The sequence below is a fragment of the Passer domesticus genome, chromosome 2 (genome assembly GCF_036417665.1).
Source record: "Passer domesticus isolate bPasDom1 chromosome 2, bPasDom1.hap1, whole genome shotgun sequence".
Lineage (NCBI taxonomy): Eukaryota > Metazoa > Chordata > Aves > Passeriformes > Passeridae > Passer > Passer domesticus.
The window spans coordinates 41,514,987-41,540,367 of NC_087475.1; the positions used below are offsets into that span (position 1 = coordinate 41,514,987).

At 41.7% G+C, this 25,381-nt stretch overlaps 1 protein-coding gene across 2 annotated transcripts in view; it reads right to left on the reverse strand.

Moving 5' to 3' along the window:
* Positions 1–11,802: 11,802 nt before the first annotated feature.
* HS6ST3 (heparan sulfate 6-O-sulfotransferase 3) overlaps positions 11,803–25,381 on the reverse strand; it is a 274,485-nt gene continuing 260,906 nt past the window's right edge. Inside the window, exons 2-3 of one of the 2 annotated variants that reach the window (XR_010355920.1) lie at positions 14,955–18,188; positions 11,803–14,841 (exon numbers count right to left, since the gene is read on the reverse strand). Coding sequence is in view for 1 of the 2 variants with exons in the window: in XM_064408429.1 (XP_064264499.1) it covers positions 17,483–18,188 (706 nt within the window). In the remaining variant the exon portion in view is untranslated. Of the gene's footprint in view, positions 18,189–25,381 lie in introns of both variants that reach the window. The other variant, XM_064408429.1, reaches the window with a different exon arrangement.

Here is a 25,381-nt window from a genome sequence, read left to right on the forward strand (position 1 = left end):
CAGTTATGTAGCCTTAAATCTCACTTCCACTTCCATCATGTATGCATAGAGAGGTGCAGAGCATCCACGCACACTTGCACAAGACTGGCACGAGGGCACGGGGAGTGAAGCACCCTGGTGTGGCTGAATGCCCCACTGGTGCTGGATGCCAAGGCAGAGGGAAGGCTCTGGACACTGTGCACCTACAAAATAGCTTTCCAGACCCTCTCTTTCAGGGATCTATATTATGAGTCCCACTGAAGCCCTCTATGTTCCCCACCACTCCCTAACTCAGCACTCTAAGTGCCACTTGGGAGTGTAGTGTCAACTTTAGGCATTTCCTTGTGAATATCACCAAACCTGTTGTGTCAGTGGCTGGTAGTTATGGAAATATTCTGTATTTGACCAATACTACCTTGGCCATTGGCCTTTCCACAAGGTCTACTCCTCTGTGTTTAGGGTACAAAAGTCTACAAGGGTACCAAGTGATTAATCTCTCAATCACACAACCACATCCATTAAAAATCCTACAACTGAAATAATGATTTTCATCTCCTTTAAAAATTATATTTATTTATTAAGGGGAAAATAAAAGGTAAAAGACACTCTGTTGTGACATCTTTCTAAAGAAAGCGTGTAAACTTTATTTCAGCTGAAGGCTTTACCTTGCTCCTCTTGTCTCAGACAATCCACCAGGGACAGGGCTTGTTGCCTCTGGGCAGCTTGTATCCAACTGAGCGGCAGGAGAAGGGAAAACCGCGATTGTTTCTCTTAAGCCTGGTGTCAGTAAGAAGCCTGGAGGTCTTAGGGAAGCCAGGCTTAGTGAACCCCTGGGTGTGGCTGCTCACAGCTGGCACTGATCCCACCAGCCCAAACCTCAGAGCTGCTCTGCCAGAGACCATGTTTTGTTTTCCCATTACCTTGTGGCCGTCATGACAAACAAATGTTTTTTTCTGTGCCAGGTTAGTTTGCCTCTGGCAGGAGATATTGTGGCCATGAGCCACCCAAACTGCTGTAATCATTCCTGAAGAGTGACAACCCACCTGAAATTCCCCACCACATGCAATGTCCCGCTCCCCCCAGCCCACTGCGTGGCAAAGGGGCTGTTAATGGCCCCTCTGTCTACACAACAGCAAAACATTAGCATTACCCAAACAGAAAAGATAAACTCTGGGAGTTTGCCAAAGACTTAATTAATAAGCTCAACTTCTTCCCCTCCTCACTGAGATCTCAGTGTTGTCAGAAGGGCATAAAGGATTTATCTTTGTTTATTGGAATTAATTTACTTCTTCCCCCAAATGACAACTGCCGTTTGGTTAAAGCAGTCAGTCTCACACTAATTTATTTGTTCTGTGAGTAGCTTTCAGTACCCACAGAAGTTATCAAATTAAAAATTGTCAGTTTCTGTAATGGTCTGACCTTTTCAATCTGACAAAGTTCAAAGTGCAGCTCAACAGGTTCGAAAGGACAACTGCTAAGAGCTGGAGCATCAATGTAAATGTTCCAGCAGGTAAATAGTCACTGGGAGAGCTTGAGAAAATATCTTGCTGGGAGAGCAAGAAGAAAAAGTGCCATGTGTAGAATGAATTAAAAAGGATATAGCATTTTAGTGATATATCCTAGGGAAAAGACAGAGCTCAGGTATCTATCTAATCAAACTCAGACACTGAAAGGTAATCTGTCTCCATACTCTGAATTCAAACAAGGGGAATAACCAAAAAGCCAAGCTTGCTTGAACAGAAGCTATTAACCCTGTATTGCCTGCCTTTTCTTTTTAGCAAATGTCTATTACCAGATATCTTTAGCAAACTTGGACTTCATCAACACTGAGAGCCATTGTGACACAGCCCATGCAACTGTACCCTTGGAGACTGGCAGGGCTTGTGCTTGCTGTGAGCTTGCTGCAAGATGCTGCTTGAAAAGACAAGCCACAGTGTTCCCTCTCCCCCTGCTCCCTCATGCCAGCTACTTCAGCATCCACAGAGGGAGTGGGGGTCAGCTTGAGCCCCTTCTGCAGGTCGTCCAATGTTTGCCATCTATACAATGGGTACATGACCATGGTGGCATGGTCAGAGGCAGGGAGGGCAGAGCAAACCTGGCCTCTTCTCTGCTAGAGGGGTTCAAGAATGATTTAAATAGACCCCAATGACATGATCCTGTTTCATCTGACATATGTGAGCAACTGTATGCAGTGCCAAGGCTTACATGGGGGCAGAATTAGTGCTGGGTTTTAGCCAGACACAGACGTGGTAGATCAATGCAGGGAAGGATGCGGTCTAGCCAAAGCAGTGTGTCAGTATGGACACCTTGGGCTGTTTGCTGTCATTAGCTCTAACATGGAATTGCTGGAAGGGTCTGGGGTTTTGTTTCTCTGTTTGCAGTCATTGAAAGCACCATATGGGATTCCTGTGACTCCCAGAAACACATGGCCTCTGATGTAAACTTACCAACACATCGTGGTGTATAATTTACTAATGGTTTTCCCATTAAATGATGCAGATTTAAAGCAATAGCTGACAAGTCCTTGTCCAGATGAACTGTAAAAGCTTTCACAAGTTAAAGTTTGGTCTCTCACAGAGACCAAATCTGAGGGAGGAATTAATGCAAAAGCTCCTGGTTCCCTGATATAGCTGAAGCAATGATGGAGTTAATGCACAGGGATCTTTGGGATTTATCTCAAATCTGTGATGAGCAAGGGAAAAAAAAATAATGGTGTCTCTCTTGCCTTTTCAAAGTCCTTGATAAATTCCTCAGGGACTAAAGGCTTTCTTCTGGCCTCCTGGCATGACTGTTACCATAGAGTTTAAACAGTAATTGCTCCATGGGATGCTCTCTGCATCAACAGAGAACAGCTTTGGTCCCTTGGATTTCATTTTTTTTAATCAGAGATTCAGCCATTTTACTAATATCTAGGAGGCAAAGTTGAAAGCTACATGACAATGCACTCCAATTACATTATTTCTTACAGCAGTGGGGGTCTTTGTTGTTTTAAGTATTTGAACATAGATTTTGGGAATTTTAACAATGCTTGCCAGAAAAGAGGGAGGGAATGAGAGGAGAGAATGAGCAGACAGCTTACTGGTTAATTACAGCTTAGAAAATATCATGCCTGGTCCCTGAGATTACTTTGCTTTGATTACTGTACTTCAAGACTGCATCACTGGCTCTACAGACCTCTCAGAAAACATTTTACCAGTGGAGTTAGGAAGCCAATAATTGATGTTACCAGGCCTCCAGCCATTCCTACTGCCTACCTGGCTTTTTTCCTCCATGTGGTTTAAGGTTCAGAGTACAGTTAGCTTTTGTTTACTGCAAACGCTTCCTTCATGAACACTGATTCTGCCTGCCACCTGTGCATTTGACCTGGTAATGCAAGCCCCTCTTGGCTTCCCTCCTACCCACCTTGTGTCACTGTGACTTCCTTCCAAAAGCAGGTCCAGACCCCTTTTGTTCCCTCTGCTGGGCTTGCTTGCCTTTGATGAACTGTAAAGTCAAAGCAGAAAGTGGGTGGCTTTCAGGGAGGGTCTGTAGTAATTACAAGCTTTTGAATGATACATGGCCCAAAGATGTTCTTGGTGTGCAGGAAAGAACATGGGAAATGTCCCTGGAATGCAATTTTCTTTCCAATAATGAAGTTGCATGGGGACAGATGTTGTCAGATGTGGTCTAGGCTTGGGAGGTTTTGTTTTAACTAGGTTTTACTTTCATACTGAGTTTTCAGTGATACTTTGGGGTATACTCCAAAAAACGTCGAAGGTATTCCCTTGATGGATGGTGCACAGGTGTGGCCACAGCTCTCCTCACAGAGAACAGCAGGCACAACTTCCCCAGGATTTTTCCTGGAGAAGGCAGTGAGAAATCTCAGAGAAGAAGAAAAACAATTCTTAGCTCTACTTGCTGCGTCTGTCGTTTGGCACATGTGGAATGTGTTTTGGAGATTGTTTACAAAAAGGGATTTGTTAATTGGCCACTGGTGATGGTTGTATGGATTGATTGACCAATTAGGTCAAAGCTGTGTCGTGACTGTCTGAAAGGGTCATGGGTTTTTCTTTAGTTTAGTATAGTATAGTTTAGTATGTAATATAATATAGTACAGTTTAATAAAGCAATTATTCAGCCTTTTGAAATCACTGGTGTCATTACATGTTATTCCCCAGCTGGGGAATGCCCTGCAACAATGCACAGGCATGTATGACATTTTTTTCCATGCTGTATTCCTCATCTGACTCCTCACAGACACCTCCTCATGGAGAGGCAAGAAGGTTCCCTGGGTTTCAGACAAGGTTGTCTTCCTTACAGCTGATTGACAGTCTTGAATTAACTGTCCACTGAAAGGAAAGTCAGATATATTGTTGCAGACCTTAAGCCATCATCAGTTTGAGGTTCCTTACCTGGAGGTTTAGTAAGAGTCAAAGTTCTGCACTAGATGCATAAGCAATTCAAAATTCCCACTGCACGGAAGGGCCCCCTTTGACCCTCCAACCCAGCTCCAGAGTCACGCCATACTGATGGGCAGGCAGCTTTTAAAAGAGAAATGCCTGATTTAGGAGAGTGTGTATTGATATTCACCACATTCTTACAGCCTGGGCATGGGAATGCACCTCCTCATACTGCTGTATTATTTATAGGTTAGGCCAAACTCCAGGATATTGAAGTAAGGCTACAAGACATTCTCAGTTTCAGAAACAGCTCATAAATAAGAAGTTAAGTCTTATATTTTAAGAAGAAACACTAAAGTTTCTGTCCCTGAGCTTTACAGGAAAAAGCTGAAAAATATATGCTGCAAAATGCTGCCAAAATCTATTAATCTGACTCTTCCCCAGCTCACTTCTATTGTAAACCAACTTGATCCCATGACTACCCTGCCAGCAAAGGGGAACCAAGTGGCTGCTGCCTCTGCAGTGGAAAGGGTAAAGCAAGGGGAATGATTTACCCAAAAAGTCTAAGTCCTGCTGCAACAGCTCCTTCCTCTTACCTTCTCCTGCTCATCTCCATTTCCTGCCACTCTCCAGTACCTGACTGCAAGGAGAAAGGCATCCACCTCTCTTTCTTCTGCTATTTTCCTCCTCCTAATCTGTCAGTTTATGAAACCATGTTCTGCTCAGGATGAAGGCTTGTTTCCAACAAATGAGGAACTGGAGTTATTTACTTCATAATGGCTTTAGTATCCTTGAGCACCAACCCTGGGTCAGCTGCATGCTCCTGAAGAAAACACACCACAGACCCAGACCAGGCTATAGCAAGGTATCGTGGCTGATCCCATTTTTTATGGCTTCTAGAGTGGGTACCTTCTCACTTTTGTATCCTACTGCAGACACCAGAGAACTAACCAAGCCTGAATTCTTGCATCCTATTGAAATGTAAGCATTAAACCATTATACCTTTCTAGTACCTGTTAGGATGGCAAGTTTGATTTTTTAGCTTCCAAACTAAAACAAAATTAATGAGATTTTTGCAGCAGTAAAAATGCCTCCCCCCTTATTGACAATCTCTGCATGCACCTCGGCCTTGCTTCCTACTGTGTGTAAATAATAATGTGGCTATTGCTGCATTTTTGCTATAATTTCTAAAGGCAGCTGGAGCAAATGAAATCAGAAAAGGAAGTTTATGGTACTTCACATTTTTCTATGTAAGGTTTCATGCTGTGTTATACATTGTTCATCACTTTCTCCGTACTTTATTTGCTGTGAGATATCTGAAATTCTTTGTCTTATCTGATCTATGATTTAAGATTCTGACCTTTTCATCTCTCTGTAATTTCACTGCCAGCTCACTCAATATGCCTTTGTTTATAGCCTTACAGCAGGGAAACCAAGACAAGATGAGAGTTGCTTATGCACTGGAAAGACAGAAATTTCCATTTGCTAAAAATTTGTGTGTGAAAGAGGGAAGCAGAGATATAATTTCAAGTTTTTAAAGAATCTGGAAATACAGATGAGAAAGAGGATTAGACACCCTTTCAAACAGGACTTCCTGCTAAAAGAACAAATGCAAAAGCAATACCTTTCTCTTAATGGCGACCTGTGTGAAAAGCAATTTCAACACTAATAAAACCTGATTTTTTAGCTCCATGGTGAGAGCAGCAGAATGGCAGCACACATCCCAGCACTTTCATCAGAATGGTTGGGGAGGCAAATGAAGCCTTTATATCTGCTACTGGGATGTTATATCAGCTTGCCTCGAGTTCTGCTCCCCCGCTGCCAAGGCAGGTTGCAGAACGAGCTCTAGGGATGCTAATTTGTGCTGGAGAATAGCTGCTAAATTATTCAGGGTACTAAAGACAAGGGCTGAGTGTGAATAGCAGAAGACCCTGATGATATAGAGTGATGGCAATAAAATGACAAATGAAATTCAGCGTAGATAAATTTAAAGTGAGGCACCTGGGGGGAAAAAACCCAATTTTGACTTCCCATACACTGTGCTGAGTTCTGAGTTGACTACTGATACTTGGGAATGAGATCTTGCCATTGGAATATATAATTTTATGGACATGTCATATTTGTGCTCAGAACTACTCAGAAAAATCCAAAACTAAATTCTAGGAAATATTATGAAAATAAAAGTAAACAACACGGAAAACACCACTCGTATTCACCTCATATGAATTCTTGGTCTATTGAGTACTGTGGGCAGCTGTGGTCACTCCATCTCCAAAGAAAGATGAAGCAGAATGAGAAATGCAGCAGGCAAGCTCAGTCAGTATAACCAAAGACATGGAGACTTACTGAACAGTCTTATGTTCTAACACCTGCTATGGACAGAGGGAAGAGAGATACAAAATACAGAGAATCACAAAATCAGGAGCTGCATGAAGAGGAGCAGAGACTTGTTGCTCAGTATCTCTCCAAATTTAGCAGCTAGGTGTGCTTCAATGAACCTAGAAGGTGTCCAACCTGAAGCAACCAAAAAGCTTTTTTCGATAATAGTAGTTTTTCTGTTGTATTCATGAAACTTTCACCATAGTTAAGCTAAACAGCACTAGAAGTTAATATTTAAATGCAATGAGCAACTGAGTAAATTCAAAGAAGAAAAAAAGTCCATGAAAAGCCCCTTAAATTCCAAGATGCTAAATTTGGTCAAGAAGTCCTTGACCTAAAAATGATTGGCAGCTAGGAGACAGATTGTCATATATATATATATATATATATATATATATATATATATATATTTAGACATACATGCTTTCCTGAATATATATACATATATACATATATTTAGAAGAAGCCACTCAGGCCTCTGATGTGGGTCTCCTTGGCCATAGCTGAACTCTTCCAGAAACTCCTTTTTAAAGTAAACCTTTATTGTTTGGGTCATGGGATGATATTGGCAGAGGGAGATGAGCCAGGCAGATTTCTCAGCTAGAGAAGTCACTGTAAGCTTCAGTTCATCCTGTGATCATGGTATCATAGCAGATAAATTAGAGCCTAGAGATAAAATTAATCTGATTTAGATTTGTTTAATTTACCTTCCTTTGTAGTATACAGAAATAAAAAGACAGACAAGTATGTCTAGGTTTAAGTAGGTGTTTCAGGAAATGAATCAGCCTCTACTAGTGCCTATATTTCCCAAGTCTGGGACAATTATGAGTCAACAAGAGAGCACATTTTGCCCAGGAGTACCAGAAATACATATTTCCTACATATTAACTCCTTCAAATAGTTATTATTATAAACTCCAACTAGGATTTATCAGTCAACATTGTTTATGCTACATCTAAATCTATTTAAATAAATCACAAAATAGGAGTTTATAAATAAAGATGCATCTTTGAAACAAAATCTGGCAAAGACAAGCCTGTCTCAGACCTAGGAGAAATTTAAATTCAGCTCATGTTCTGCTGAGCTAGCTGCCCAGTTGATCCAAATAGAAGATGAAACATCCTGTGATTGTTTATCTAAACCTTACATAAACTGCAATTCATTTATTTGCCACTTAATTCTCATAAACACAAAGCTGAGTAAACTCAGGGTTGAGCAATTTGGATGGTCAATGATGAATCCACCACCCGACATATGACTCACTACTGGAGTGGTAGGGTGGCTGTAGCTCCCATATAATCCATCTGTTCATGTCTCCTTTGCATGGAGAGCAGCAGGCTTGGAGCAGGCAAGGATCATGGATCCATGTGGCTATCCACGGGTCTTCCAGACCACGGACAGCCACAAAGATGAAGTGCTTCTGTAAGCACATCAGAAGGCAAAGAAGGCCTTACAATAAAAAAACCCTCAAAACAAGAGCAGATGCATAGCTGGGCTCTCTCTGCCTTCAAATCCAAAGCATGTGTGTCCAACATGTAGGGATCAATCCAAATAAGTGGCCAGCAGTGGAATTTGACAGACATCAGGTGTTTGCATACATGGGATGCAGGCACAAGCACACACACACACACACACACACTTATACACACACAAACACACACAAGAACCCCAGTGCTCCCTCAGACCATACCTGGGCTGTGCAGCATTAAAGTCTTCCCAAACATTCATGCAGTATTGGTAGCGTTTATTTTGCTGAAGTTCAACAAGGCCAGGTGTAAGGGTCTGCACCTGGATTGGGGCAATCCCAAACAGGTTGGGCAGAAAATGGATGAGAACAAGTCATGAGGAGAAGGACTTGGGGTTGGCTGATGGATGAGAAGCTCAAAATGAGCCAGCAATGTGTTCACAAAGCCATTCATATCCTGGACTGCATCAAAGCAGTGTGGCCAGCAGGATGTGATTCTGCTTCTCTACTCACTCTAACGAGATCCCAGCTGGAGAGCTGCATCCAGTTCTGGGGTCCCCAGCATAAGAAGGATGTGGACCTGCTGAAGCAGATACAGAGGACGGTGCAGCAAAGCAGATTGTCCTGAAGATATTCACATCCTTGCTTGCTCTTTGCAGTGGTTGTCTCTTTGTGTTCCTGATGCTCACAAGCTTCCCCGTCCCCCTCCTCCCCTTATTTCCTATTTATTTCTTTGCTACCTCACTCATTACAGTGACTTTTGTCATCACCTTTTACAGAGGGTCCCGAGATCTTCTCTCAGTCCTTAAATCTCCCCCTCTGATCTTTGTTGCATCTTCAAATGTTTCTAGATCTATCCACTTGGAAGCCTTGATTCCATTTCAAGCACAGTCTTTTCAAAAGTGAAATGCTGCTCCATCATTCTGTGGCACAGTTGAGGTTCTATCTTCTCAAAAGTATATTTGGGGATTGTTTTCCTCTCTATGAACAGAGATGGCAAAGACACATTTCTGGGATGAGACTCTTCTAAGCCAGCATAAGCATCATAAATATCCAAAGTGGTCAGATGCTCATGCCTGATGAAAGTACATTTGCCTCCATCACCCACAGGGAGGTCCCCAGGGGTTGCCTGAGGACATTGGCTCCAGCTGACCTCTCCTTATGTGAAAGGAGTCTCATTCAATGTGTGTCACAGTGAAATGGTGAGCTGCTTACGCAGTGGAAAAATTCCTGCAGTAGCTTCCATGTGTGAGAAGGGCAGCCCTTATGTCCTCTCACCGCTGCACGTTTACATCACTCAGGGCTCCCCCAGGATGGTGAGATTTATAGGTCATTGACTTACCTCCATATTATCTAATCTCTCTTGCTCATGCTCTGAATTTTATTTAGAATGTGAGCAGCATACTTACAAATTTCTTAGCAAATGTTGAAAGGTGTCACACTTTTGGTAGAGTCTAGAGGTAAAACAGAAAGAAATGTGAATGAAATCTTAAAAATCCCAGCCTTTCTCCAGTCATATGTAATACTGGGCAGCAATGCTGAGTCTCACTCATGCTTTTAACTGTGACACAAACTACACATAACAGCACAATATTCTGATGTACTTCTTGAAATGTAAAAAAGTATGTGGCAAAAATTATCTGTCTCCTGGTGGCAAAATCAATTTCTCCTTTGGCTATATAGTAGTATTCGTCAGCAATACAGACATTTATTTCACTTATTATCTTGCTGCTCCTGCTTTATAACTGCTTTCACTAAAGTGCAGGATCCAGAAATACAGCAACATTCATTTTCCTCCTCCATCTCTCACACTACTCTTCAGCACACGCAATTTTGTGCTCAGAACTGGTGAAGATGATGGACTTTCAGTCTGCAGACCACTTGTCTCAAGTGACACCCCCAAATGCTACAAACACTGTGAGAGAAGTTTAGGCTCCTAACCATAACTCTCAAGGAGAGACACTGTTGGTTGGACATTTGCAAGTGTCTGAGATATCTGCACAGGGTTTACATATGGGACAAAGCCTCTGTTCTGAGATCTGTATCCTTCTGGACCAGCAGCTGAAGGTCAGATGGGCAACTTCAGGGCACCATAAGCAGCACTGGATTATTCTGTTTAGCAGCCTGTATTGCTCCCCAGTAGTATGAACTCTCCATGCCATCTTGCCTTCTCCATCAGGATTTGGGCCCACTCAGCCAGCAGCTTCTGGGACTCTGGTTTCAAACAACAGTGTGAGTTTATGGAGGCTTACATCTGTCTCCCAGGAACTAAGTTAGCTCCACATCAAGAACCAAGCAAGCAGTGAGATACCACCACCACAGTTTAGAGAAATCTGGAGATTACAAAGCCACCCAACCCTTTTGTTTCCTCAAAGTGATACAAGTGGCAGGAAAATGGATAGTTGCAGTAGGGATTTCATTGGTGACACCGAAAGGAGCAGCAAACATTATCTAACACAATCCTGCTGCAAGGCATATGTATAATTGTACATTACTTTTTCCTAATTATTAATTCATAGCCTTTCCTCATCCACTGTGTGGGTCACCTTTTCATAAAAGAAGATCAGGTTGGTCAGACAGGACCTGCCTTTCACAAACCCGTGCTGGTTGGGCCTCATGCCTTGGTTGTCCTGTACGTGCTGTAAAATAGCACTGGAGCTGATCGGCCCCCTGACCTTCCCTGGCACTGAGGTCAGGCTGACAGGCCTGTAGATCCCTCTTCCAGCCTTCCTTATAGTTGGATGTCACAGCTGTCAACCTCCAGTCAACTGGGACCTCCCTGGTTAGTCAGGACTGCAGATAAATGATGTGAAGTGGCTCAGTGAGTCCTTCTCCCAGCTCCCTCAATACATTCAGGTGGATCCCACCCAGCCCCACAGACCTTTGTGTATCTGAGAGTGTAGCAGGTTTCTGCCTATTTACCCTTGGATTATGGGGCAACCTTCTGTTCCTGGTCCCTGTCTCCCAGCTCAGGGGCTGGATACCTGGAGAAGAACTGGTCTTAAGTACCTCAGCCTTTTCCTCATCCTTTGTCACTGTCCTCACCCACATCCAATAAAGGATGGAGATTCTCCTTAGCCCTCCTTTTACTGATGATGTATTTAGAGAAACATTTTTATTGTATTTTATGGCAGCTGCCAGATTAGGTTCTAGCGAGGCTGTCACCCTTCTAGTTTTCTCCCTGTGTAACCTCCCAATATCCTTGTCCTCCTGAGTCACCTGCCTTCTTTCCTAAAGGTCTCTACTTTACCCCGAGTTCCAGTCAAAGCTCTCTGTTCAGATAGACTGGGGTTCTTCCCTGCTGGGTTGTCTTTCAGTACATGGGGACTGTCTGCTCCTGTGCCTTTAGAACCTCCTTCTTAAAGATTGTCCAGCCTTCCTGGACTCCTTTGCCTTTCGGGACGGTTTCCCAAGGGACTTTGTCAACAAGGCTCCAAAGCAGCCCAAAGTCTGCCCTCCTGACCCAAGGTAACAGCTCTGTTGACTCACACCTTACTTCCTTGAGAATTGGAAACTCTATCACTCTGTGATCATTGTGCCCAAGACAGTCTCCAGCCATCACGTCACCAGTCCTTCTCTGTTGGCAAACAACAGCTCCAGTAAGGCCCTGCTTGGGCTGCCCACCAGACATATCAGGAAATGCTCTTCCACACACTCCAGGAACCTGTTTCCTCTCCACTGTACTGTATTTTCAGAAGAAAGTAAGTTCAAGTCCCCCATAAGAGCAAATGCTAACAAATGTGAGTCTTCCCCCAGCTGCTTATGGAACATTTTATCTGCCTCTTCAGCCTGGTTGGCTGGTTTGTAACAGACTCCCACCAAGATATTGTTGGCCTTTCCCATTATTCTTACTCATAAACACTCTTTTGATCACTGTCAACAAACTCTGGAGAGTCAGAACACTGCCTACCATACAGGGCTACCCCACAGCTTTCATATATGTAGACTTCAAGAGCAAACCAGCAGTACGAGGCTGACAGTGCAGCAACACACTTCAGCTTCTCATTATCCCCCACAGAGCTCAGGAGATTATCTTGACAGTTTGGGCTGCTCCTCAGTGCTGTTGGAGCAGAAATGAAGTCCAATTGGGAGCAAGAGATTTGGTATTGGGCCCTAATATAATTAAATAATAAATTCTAGCAATATGATTTTCCTCCATGTACATTTTGTTAAAAACACACAGTAGTTTTTTATTATGACATGAAACATTTTCAGTAATTTTTATGGCTATGTAGATAAGATAGAATCTTTAGTGTTTCAAAAACACAATCAATGTTTATTTGTTCTCATAAGTAATTCATGGACCAACAATATTCAACAAAACTTCATTTTTAACAGATCTCTTAATGAGCATCTTTTTACAGAAAATCACCAACAAATAAATATATGAAAACAATTGCTTTTGACATCACAATGGTTAAACACATTAAATAATTCATTAAATTGTGCTTTACGTCAATGAAAATCCCTAGGTCTACAAACTATCTTTTAAATAGGAATGGAAGTATATATGATTACTCACAATACAATCTCTCAGTAGCATAATTCACAAACATTATTGCACATAAACAGAAGGAAAATTCCTAAAGAATAAAGTAATTTACAACCTATTAATTTATTCTTTCATCTTAAATATGGCAACTGATGGGAATTCTTTTTTTTTTTTCTTCTCTTCCAACATTTTTTTGAAATTACAGAGCAAGTGATATGGCCAAGAGGAAAGCCAAGGACATTGCAGGCATAGAACCCATTTCCCTCCACAAAATGTAGACAAATAAAGTATTACAGGAACCAAACTGAAAGAAGTGTTACAGTGAAAATTGGGTACCTTTTTTGAGCCTGCATTTTTTTCCCTCACACATACGGAGGATACAGCCATCAACTCCAGCTGAATGACTTTATTGTGGTTGTTCATCTTGTACATAGTATAGTATTTCCCACCAGTCTGGAAACAAGATAATCCTTATCCAGACCAAAAAGAAGAGGAATTCCATATGTATCAGGGAAACAGAAACAGAGGGAAGAAAAAGTGAGATATGAATAAACAGAAGTGCTCATAACTGATACAGGAGTGCAGGTGGGAAACAAGATCCCACTAGGGCAGAAGGAAGCGTGTGCTGACAAGAAGACCAACTTAAGAAACCTCCTGATTTAGTCATGGATGTCAAATCTGAAACATCTCCAGACACAAAGGTGATTTCACCTGCCTTTGGTTGAATGGGTATGATGCAGGTATGAAGTGTGGCTCTGGATCTGACTTCCATCGTGGTTTTTTCTGCATTTCTGTTTTTACTGAATAGCAAGTAATTGTTGTATATTAGGTAGAATCCCTAGCAAGGCTATGACAGCCACATTAACACAACAACAGTGTAAAATACCCAACATCAGAAAGAGTGGGTTTTTTTTTCTCTTGATGGTGAAAAAGGTTTTTACTGTCAGCACTGGTGAGTTGGGAAAAGAGGACAAATTTTCATTCCTTAATAAGGCCATAAGGCCATACGGTGAGTGCTTGGACTAGACATCAAATTATCAGGAACAAGTTCTAATGACACAACATATTTCTTTGTCCACTCCAAGCCTACCGTGAATTATAACTGGAAAAGGCAGTGCTGGGAATGTGATGGGAGAGCTTAGCAAGTACATCTCCATTACAAAAGAATGAGATTTGTTTCAGCACCACGGTAGCAGAAGCCAAATTGCCTTGCTTAAGCAACAAAATAATGCCAGGAAGATGGACAGAAATCCTATAGCATTGCTGCTCACAAAGCTTTAGAAAGAAACATGCTGCTCCCTGATCTTATATGGGCCAGTGTAATTATGGTGAAGTTTATGCTGTCAGAGCAATGAAAACCTGGAATAACAGAGATATGAAGCAGAACCTTTATTTTGCTTTTGCATTACATTATTTCAGGCACAGTGCCCAAGAGGAAAAAAGCTGCAGGCCTGTGTCTTAGAAGTCAACCTGAAGGTGTTTCCAAACTGCTTTATTTGTCATGTGTAAGCAAACTCTGCTAAGAAAAACAGGATTGTTGGTGCAGTGAGTTTGCTGGATCTGCAGCTGGAGCCAGGGAAGGAAGTGCCACGTCCTTCAGGCACAGGGTTCTGGGCAAAGTTTTAGCTGCTGACTGCCCACCCCTCCCAAAAAAACCCCAAAACACTAAAAGCAGCAAACCTACTCCTCCACAACCAGGGCTGTTACACAGGCTCCAGAGGGGAAAAAAGAAATCCAAGAAACCAACTTCAATTTTAACTAAATCCCAAGTGTTAAGGCAAATCCCATTAACATAGATGCCACAGCACATTAACGGCTCTTCAGGACCCTAATCTTGACTCCTGGGAAATGACTGATGAAAAAGGTTAGGCATCACATTAAGATGTTGCCAAACTATTCAAGCTAATGTAAACCACCTAGAAAACATCTTCGATTTTCCTCATTAGGCTTTGTTTTGTATCAGGCAGAAGGAACAATCTGGAGAACAGTTGGTGTGCTTAGACAGCTGAAACTGATACTTACAGTCACTGGTGAGGCTCCAGGGAAGTATTTCCGAGCACTGTCTCCTCTCCCTTGGAAAGAAAAACACTTCATTTTCTAAATGAAAAATGGGGTCCCAGTTGCTGTGAGCAGCACGGAGAGGTGGCCTGCTGAGCAAAGAGGTATGTGAGGAAGGGACAATTATTTTTGCATTTAGGAGGAAGAGGAAAGAATGTTCTACAGAACAAAAGATGAGTTGGAATTTATCTTACTTCCTTACCTTGCTTCTTAATGTGAATTTGGCCTTGCATCTTGCCTTCCACATGGCTGGTTTCTCCCCTGCCCTTCAGATCTCCCCAGCACCCCGAGCTCCCTGTGCTCATGGGGACAAGAAGGTCACTGACAAAACTAATGCACCACAACACCTGGAGACTGAGCATCAGGTGCCAAAAGCATTCTTCCTTCCCCTCTCATGCTGTTTGGTCTCCAGCAAGATGCGGCAATGGGCGTAGGAATGGGGAGATGAAACAGTTCCCATCATCCCTGAGTCACTGGCCCGAAAGCTCCTTCCCTCCACAGGGCCAGGGCCAGCCCAGCCTAGAGCCCTGGTGCCAGCAGCTAAGATGTCAGATCACTGTGAATTACCTGCACTGTGCTAAGGTGCAATAGTGCCAATGAGCCTTAGCTCTTCATGGCCCCACTGTCCTGCAGCCAGGATACGCAGAGTGACCTTCAGACCTCAGCTGTAAAGATTTCAATTTAAGTCTTGGAAGGTTGGTGTCCATACTGGAACGAGGTGTCGGAGCGCCTCTTCCAGGCAATGGGGATCCAAGCAGCACTGTCCAGGAACCCAGGGAGCTCCTCACTCTTCCCTAAGGCAGACGTCCCATGCTCAGACCAAGAACAACAATCTTCCTTTTCCCTTCTGAATGTGGAGGTGGGAGAAGATGTACATGAACCATGAGTGGAAGAGGTATTAGGGACCAAACCCCACCACTACTCACCCCAAAGTAACACACTGACAATCAGATGTAAAGCAGCATATTGTTAATGAACTAGATTGATAATGAGGCATCATCCTGGTAGCCCTCTTCACTTCTTAATGCTATTATGATATTTCATGTTCAGTGTATTATTGTATGCATTAACTTTCAATAGGATCATTAGACTCTATTTTTTATATTCTGCATAGATCAGTAGCAATAGCATTTTCAGAAGAAAAGATACAGCATGCACAAAAAAAAAATCCAACTTGGAAATGAAGGGACAAATTTTCAAATTGAGCCTCTTTTTTCTGTAATACATTATTTTTTCAACCAACTGGATAGAAACCTTGAATTTTGAAAACAAGTGAGAAATGTGCATTCACATCAGGTACTCCAGTACTTCTAATTAGCAAATCTATAAGGTAAAAGCCATTCATGCATGCAATAATATACTTTCAGCATCTTGATTTAGCAGCCATGTTGAGGCACTTAGAAAAATTTCCTCCTAATGCTTTACATTTATGCCAGAAGAAGAAGGAAAAAAACTTTCAGAAGATCTATGGTGCACAGGACCCTCTTTTTAAAATTTCACTATTACAAATGGAATAACATAAAATCTTGGAATGAGCAGATGCAGTTTAGCCACAAGAATGGAACACATAGAGGAAGAACCCATTGAATAATTTTCTAGACAAGGAAGAAAAACAGATACAGATCTCTCATCATGAAAACAATAAATTTACAAAGAATCCTCATATAGAGTAATAAATATCAAGACTTTCCACATATTCATTATGTAGCCTATAAAAATGAAAGCTGATTTTTTTTTCTAGCCACTACTGTAGTTAGAGAGAAAACCAATTTAAACTGTATGCACTCAGCATCAATGTATTTTAACAGACAATATAATAAACCTGCCTACCTTCACAGACAATGTATCTCCAGGCTTTTATATCAAATCTGGAAAATGTCACACTAATATTTAAGCTTTTCCTTCTCTTTCCTGTTCCCTGGAGTTTGCTTGACCCCTTTTGTGAATGTGAAGGCAGATTTCATTGCCCCCAGCCAGATAATCTCCGTGATGTGTGTTCAGCTGCCACGTGGACCTAATTTCTCAAAGCTTTCCTTTGCCACACACACTTAGAAAGATGGTTCCTACCTGGCTGGGCTTGGTACCCTCAGCACCTGCAGGGAAATAAGCCAACCCCTCCACCACCTCAGCTATAATCGATCTCTCACTGCTGGCCTTTGGAACAGAGCAAGAAGTGCCCCAGTCCAACACTTCCTATGTCTTTTTTAATCGCCTCATCAAATTCTTTCCTTATTCAAAACACAGCATGTAGAAGTTTGAAGGGCAATGTGTGCACCTTCTCCATTTCATTCACTAGAAAGTTATGCACTACCGTTGTAATGAACAGTACGAAATAAACCAGCTCTCATGCCACAAAAAAAACAAGCCAGGTATTTTTCCCCAATTTATCATTCATGTCTGCACAAGTTTTAGTAGCTCAGATTGTACAGGGTATGTCTGTTAATGCAAAAAATCTCTCTCTCTTCAACCCATCCTCATAGCTTAGGCCTTTGAAGGAAGTCTTTTCTGGCAGGAATCTTATTCTACTGCCATTTAATAACACTAATCAATACCTATTGAGAAAAAAATACATTCTCACTGGCAGAAACCAAGAAAAACTGAGACAAGGAAGGGGAGTTGTCAGTCGAGGTCTCATTTACCAAAGCAGTAGGTGTCCCTTGGCTAATTCCCAGGTAGCCACGTTGCACAAACAATCTGATCCTCTCATTGGTTAGGCAAGATGGAGGAGCATCACCACCTTGCAACCTGACTATTATAATCTTCAGTAACAGCTACTTCTGCTGCCTCTTCCCTTGGCCACTGGTGAGCTCTCTGCTCCCGCAGCAGTCGCCGCTCCTCTCGCCTCTTTAGCCGGTTCTTCTGATGCTCCTCTTGCTTGGAGTACTGGAAGCGCTGCAGGAACAGGTCCTTTGCGTATTCATACAGCTGCATGTCCAAGAAGTTCAGCTCCTCTATCCGCTGCCGCACATCCTCGCCGATGTCCACATTCGAGGCCCGCGTAACGTTGAATTGGGTGAACGGGGAAATGAATTTTAGGTTGAATGTCCTCTCAAAGAGATACTGTGTTTTCCTCTGAAATTCCGTCAGCCCAAAGAAGGCCATGTTTTTCAGATTGTTCTTGGCGCTTTGGAGAAGAATCATATTTCTCTCACTCTCGTTCATGAAAGTCAGGTTGTAGCACCCCACCAGGCTGAGGTCTGCCAGCATGCGCACCTGGCGGTTGCTGGCCAAGTTGTAGCTACAATCCATGAATTCCTGTAAGCTGACTCCAGACCAGTCGTCTCCTTCGTAACAGGTAGGCAGCTCGTCTGGTGTTGGGCTTCTTCCATCGCACATATGAAGGGAAGTTTTCCACGTCGCACCCCTCTGGACATGTTTCCATTCACTCAAGTACCGTGACACTGGATCCCTCAGCATGGTGATGTAATAGAAATTCCTGAAACATATAATTAAACACAGGTTTGAGATTTCAGTAGATCTTCCTACTTATTCTCCAATAAAACTATTACCCAACACTGGCACCACACCCTTCATTTTTTTCCAGTGCAATGTAGGCACTTCAGGTGACTCTTTCAGAGACAGTAAAATCTTCATAAATACTGTGAATAAAATACAAGGTAAATTGGGAGAGAGAGAGAGATATGAAAGGAAATAAGCAGTTATCAGAGAAACAGAATTACTTTGACCTATCAAGCGTTTAGTGATAGTTACTTTACATAGAAACCAATTAACTGAAGTGTGCTCCCCTCCACATTGAAGTATTAACCACCAGCAATATCAGAAACTGTGTGAAAAGTGATTGAAATAATCCTGCCACTTCTCTTTGGACTGAGACACGCACGTCTCACAAGATGCAGGGGTTGATAATCCCTACAGCACTTGGGCATAACCTAAGAAAAGCTTAAGCAATTTCATGTGGAAGGTGTAAGTGCTAAAAATAACACCATGTGGAAGAATGGCATGAGCCACCTACTTAAGAAAAACCCTATTATTAAGTGGGTTGGAGTGAAGATAATAAGAAACCAAAAATCCATTCATATGACTTAATTTTAGACAAGTGCTTGATTGAAATTAGTTATAATCTTGCAGTACAAAAGCATTTGTTGGTGTAAGGATTATTATTATTCAATCTCACCTGTCAAGAATACAAAAGAGACACCAAGATATATTGATCTGAAATAGAGAAAATAACTATGGAGCTCACACTGTCAGTTCATCTTTTTGCTACTAAATTCAGTTTGTATGTCTTATTTATGGCAATCTGAAAGGGACTGCAATTAAATACGTATCAAGGAAACTTTCACAGACTGAGGTTTTTTTTTTACTGAGGGATGTTTTACTCAATAATAACTCACCTGAGTTATAAGGTGATATCATAAACACAAAGCAAAACTGTAATACTTATGATTTCTCTCAGCTAGAATAACCAGAAGAAGATTCATGACTAAAATTAACACATGATCTGGTACAAAAATAGGCTCATGAGTTTGCATGACTCATCTTACTGCAAACTACACATTAATAAGTCATGAGCCCCAAGATTTCTTAAGAAAAGTCTGATATCAGTACTTTTTCTTCTGTCTGGAGAAGGATGAAGAGAGTAAGCAGGCAACAGATGAGGATGAAGGAAGTAAGCAGGAAGCAAGCTTGCTGAAGACAAGCTACCTGTAAACAAACCAACGTTTGGAAGTGTCGTCTCATACAAGAGCTAACTCCAGTAAAATAAAAAATCTCAAAAATTTTAACACCTTCCAAGACAATTACTTTGCCCTTTCAGGAATCACCCACTTCCTGCCACTAAAGATTTACCACCTCCATGAAACTTAGGTTTATTTCCCCACATACTGCTAAATATGCAGATATATTTCCAAGTACAGGCAAAGCAAAGGGAAACAGGTCTGAATACTTCATTCTTATTCATTCTGAATTTTCCACCTACAGGACCTAGAATACATTTTCCAGAATAAGGTTATGAGACCAAACTATGGACTGTGTTCTGCTGCAGGGTAATTTTCTGAGCTACTATCTAATGGAAACAGACGTTTCAATACTTATTTCACAGCAGAAGTTTTACAGGTGGAAGGATTTAAACTATGGAGTGTCATGGACATATTTTCACTATCACTTGCACTGGAAGCCAAGATTTCTGTCAGCATCAGATGACACTTTGCAGGATGATATTTCCAGAATCATTTGGAGCTTGGGTCTTCTGACTGCTGCTCACACATGGCCAAATTGCACATCAGCTGTTTTGGTCCCCTTCAGTTACTTACACTGCCCACATCAACAGGAACCCAAGAATCACACAACCCTTCATAGACAAGTATTTCTAAAATCCCTCTTCTCCTGCAGAGCAGGAAGTACCAGAAATCCTCCAGTGTGCTCTGCAGGATTGTTCCACTATGAAAAAGCAGTCTTTGGGCACTTCAGACACAGCTCTCTCTTCTCAGATTGGATGCTTATCTCATCTTGGCTCTACACTGCATGTATGAGAGCACATTAAAAACTACTTTCCATTTTACAAGGAAGAAAGGGGATGCATTTCACAGGTGCTGTGCAGATAAAACAGCCCAACTCTCAAACACCCGTCAGCTCTGAGCATAAGAAGCTGTTGTTAAAACATCCAGCAGGCACTGATAGGGTTGTGACCAAAAATGGCTGAAACTCCAAGGGAACAGAGATGAAAAAAAATGGACTAAGACTCAGAGGCAGCTGCAAACATCTACATCAACAGAGATGGGACATTGGCTTAGTCTTTGTATTGCTGCCCCTCCTCTCTTTCAGGTAATTTTGGATGTTAATATGTGGTAACAGACAGATTTAAAGGTTGCTCTTGACAGTTATTTATATCTCTAATAATAGTTCTGTCCTTCCTCACCCATCTCCAGCAGTCCCAGTCAGGTATGACTCAGAGCAACAACAATTAACAAAAACATCTCCTTTGCATCAATCATTTCCCTTTCATCCCTGGATATGTAAATGTGTTTGATGTGCAATAAACAGGAGTACAAAGCAAATGCATGGAAATGAGAACAGTACATCTTTGGTTAACATCCGCAGCTTCCCTTCTGCATACCGGGCCAGAAACCTACACCAGCCTGCTGCTGCTCCTCCTTGCGAGTACCCAACTTCTGCAGCTGTTTTCACTGCCCGGATAAATCTGCTGCTGGTTTCTGCAGCTTCCAGAGAGTTGCCTTCTTGTGTTATCCACTGAATGGATTACATCTGGCACACAACCTTTAACAGCAGCTGGACACACATTTAGTTTCTGAGGAGCTGATAACTTATGCTGTGTTCGCAGTTTACAACCTTCTGATTAACCTTCTGGCTGTGACCCTCTGTCACCCTTTTAATCAATTTGAGGTTGGAAGACCTTAAGATTTCTTCCACCTTATCCTGGACACTGTCCAGATGACACTGTTGCGTCCTACCCCTGGAGTGGGGGGATGCTACACTGAAGTTGTGCACCAGCTTTTCTTTCAGGGAAAAGGGTGTCCCATCTCTAGAATAATGATACAAGTAAACACATGAAGGCTATGTGCAATTGTTTCAGTTGGAAAATTATATAAATTATAATATTATCTTAGGAAATTGTTTTCAAACTGTTTTCAAATGTTGACATTTATGGAATAATTATAGAAGCATTTTGGAGCCCTCAGTGCCTCATACACAAGCATTCAATCACACTGGGAGCACCCGAGGAGTCAGCTCATAATAAAGACAAGAAGCAGGTTAAAAATATGAAACAAGATATCACCTTTCTTCACCGTTCAGTAAAATAGCACAAAGTAAGCTAAACACTGAATATGCTTGAGCTACTCTGAATACAGATGTGCACTTGTTCTAATTGGTGTAAATTACCCTCTTGCATCATCCATGCTCACACTTATGGCTGTGTTGAACTCAATGGCTACCCACTGTGGGAAATACTGAGCAAAGAATTAAGTAATGACTTCTGTTACCCTGTTTGTCAAAGCAAACTCATCACAGACTTCTTGGATTCATTTTTATAGACGCTCATCATCGATTACTGAAACTACTGGCACAGATACCCTCAGTGCTTAAAGGCTAGCCAAAAAGGATATACTGGTATGTCAGGGAGAAGATATTTTTCAGAAAATATTCTTAATTAATTAAACCCATACAAACTATATCTATAAATTTATGTAATCAATATCTATATCAGCATGTGTATGTAAAAATTTACACTGAAATCTGGCCATAACCTGCTTTTGTCAATGACAGAAAAATGACAGTAAATGCCTAAGTGTGTGTTTGCCAATGTATCTTGTGACTGTCTCTACAAACACATAGACATGTAAGAACAGTCTAGATTAAATTTTAAACACTAGCCCACTAGTTGCAGTGTTAGCTCCTCCTTAAAGGAAACTTTATGCAGCTTCCCCAGATTAAGCAATCTCCTTTTGAGCATGATGTACTGAAAATAATGGATTATTGAAGCTGTCATTATGGGATAGTTGATTTTTTGGACAAATGATGGTCACAGCAAGGGCCTGATGATCCATGCAAGGGCTCAAACAAGCACCAGTGTGAAGTGTGGGCTGCACACTATTGTTTATACTGGAATTATGAAGTACTTGGTAATTCCTAAGGCTCTAGTCCTGCTTGCATGAAATCCAATCTCTTCATTAGCATTAGGCAAAGAAAACCTTTAATTAAAAGAACAGATAAAATGAGCTTCCAGTTATAACCTAAGAACATGTATTTCTTCCACATTATAAGGTATTTTAATATAAATACTCTAATCTTACATTAATCCTTCAATAGTATTGCTCTGGTTTAGAAATTAATTTCAGAGGAGCAGAGTCTGCTATAAGCAGAGGTGATCCCAAACCGGGGCACTTTGCCTCTTCTATCACCATGGAACAGATGTCCCAGCTGAGGGAGATTTACTAAATACGTGAAGGATCATCGCACACTGAGAACAGAAACATCCTGTAGGGCCTCCTGGGGAAGCAGGATGAATGGCATCTTCATAAAAGGAGAACAGCATGTTCATGGCAGCAGATGCAGAGACAGAAGAGTATTTGAGGTGGAGAAAAAGAGTCTCCACAGAATATTTTGGAAAACACTAGCAGACAGAAGAAAGAAAAACCCAAGTGACTGAAAAAATCCAGGTGCATCATAAAACTATCCACATTCTGCTTCTTCCTGGTAGAAAAGAAAATAAAAGCCCTGGTCAAGTTTATGTCCCAAGTGGAGATAAGAAGTTAGAAGCTTTAATTGTGGGAGTGAGTGTGATCCTGAGGAAAGGTCTGAAATACCCACCAAAAGCCATCCTGTCAGCACACTTCTGCTACCAACAGAGGTTGTGGCAAGATGAAGGCTTAAGAAGGATCAGCATTATGTGAACAAAAGCCTTATACTTCCCAGTTCTATCCTGAAACCCAAATTCTCACAGGCAGTAACAGAGTTAGCCCACAACCAGTAACCTCTCTTTGGGCAAAGTATTGTCAGTATGGGTAATGGTGAAAGGAAGAGGGTAAACAAATGAAACAAAGGTAAGCATAATGCAGCACTTGTACAATTAGGGAATGAGAACACACAACAGGAATGATGGGGGAAGGCAGAAAGCAAAGAAACATTGTCAAGTTAATCTGAACTGGTCAAAGTCAGTGAAATGCAGATCCATCAGCTCAAGGCCGGCAGCATTTCTGTGCAGTGTCTCTGCATCCATGGTGTGTTTAATTTACAGATAAACTGCCCAAAATAACAAGAACAGGCTGTATACTTATCCAGAACAATGGCACTGTAACAAAAATCTATGAAACAGTGCACAAAATATATGCATGTCCATCTGGCTGCAGGAAACATCACACAGCTTATCCACCAAGCCAGACAGATAAACCCTAGCTGTCCCACAAACTTGTGCAAAGATGATGCAGCAGCAGCACACAGGCTTCTTAAGCTTAGTGTCTGTCACAGGATGCTAGACACTGTGATGGAATGGTTTTCTAAGAAATCCTTTACATAACTTTGTGAGCTTAATACTATTATCTGTCCTTTCAGGTTTTCATGGGCTTCTTTACAAGACTATTACTGAAAGAACAGCCACCACCATTAAAAAGTGAAGGTTTATCTGCTCTTACCACATGCATCACCTGCTCAGCATGCAGCAGAAGCACTTAATTAGCTGTTTTCTCAGAGGATCTGAGCACTCAGCACTGCTGCAGTTTTTATCTGGGATGATGAGCACTTTACTTAAAACAGTGGCTGTAATATTCTATAGACACTTTGCATTAAAGGAAAACTTAGCAGAGTTAAATAAAAGAAAAATAAAAAAATCCCTACTTGAATTTTGAGGTATAAAACTACAAAATTTTAGATGTGTTTCATTATTCCTTTGAGATTTTGTCCCATGGCTCTAAATCCAACTGGAATAAAAAGTGGCCATTGTTTCCCATTTCCTAGTTGGTCACAATCTCTGTTGTTAAACTTCCCCTTTTCCTTACCTCAGTGGCAGCAAGAGCAGCTAAATCCATCCAACATGCCTGCCCAGAGAAGGGACTGGATGCTGCTTTCAGGGTAGGACAGCTAATTGCAATGGTGCACATATGAGCTGTGCATTGAGGCAAGCTCTGAAACCAGCAGGGAGCTGCTCAGCACAGGCAGTGATGCGTGTTGGGCCATGGCAGGGGCCACCTCTGGCATGAGCTGCATCCCTTTAGGGGCTCCCTCTGCATCACACCGTGTACCTTGGTCTCAGAGGGAGCTTAGTTGCTGACCTGGAGGTGCCTGTGCTGTACAGGTGTCTCTGTCTGCAAGGTGAACCAGGGTTGGAGCCAAAGGGTCCTTGCCTGAAGGGACGTATTCACAGAATGCAAAGTTCAGGCCAACATCAAAAACCAACTACTAACATAACATTTTGTAATGGAGAAATAACCACAGAGAATCTCCATTTCACAACTCTCTGTACCTATAACACATCTACCAGTCATGGTATAATATCTCTTTCTAAATATGCTTATAGAGTTGGAACATTCCCCAAAGTAAAACAAAGTTTTTAAGCAAGTTCTGTATTGTTTCATACAAATCTCCAATCCAGCAGTTAGAAAAGCAGTCCATTTTAACTTTGTTGTCCTTGCTGACACATCAGTATATCAGTGTGACAGAGGGAGGGCTGGGAGTCAGACAGCTGGGATTGTATTTCTGGTTCTGGTAAGAAAAGGAGGTCGCTGGGGAAGTAATTTGTGGTGACACAGACTGTTACAGGCAAGAGAAATGTGGTGATTGGGCACTGGGAAGCTCTTAAGAAATGTGAAATCTTATATTTCCTTGCATGTTAGGAGGAATACTCCCTGTCACTAACTTCAGTTTCTTTTACAGTAATTCACCGCTTTCATCACAACAAAAGTCTCAGTTTTTCTGTTTAGATATTGCAAGCCTTTTTTTCTTTAAAAATATCCTCTGAAATATCAGATTAAATTCTGTATCCATGCCATCAGAAAAACCTCAGGAAAGCTTTATAGCACTGTTTTTTGGGGTTTTTTTTGCACAGTTGTTGATCAGAAGATTAGTGTCCTACAACTGATTAAAGAAAGACAGATGACAAGGAGTGTCTTTAGAGATCACTCACTCTTTGACATCAAACAACTTTTAACAGTAGTG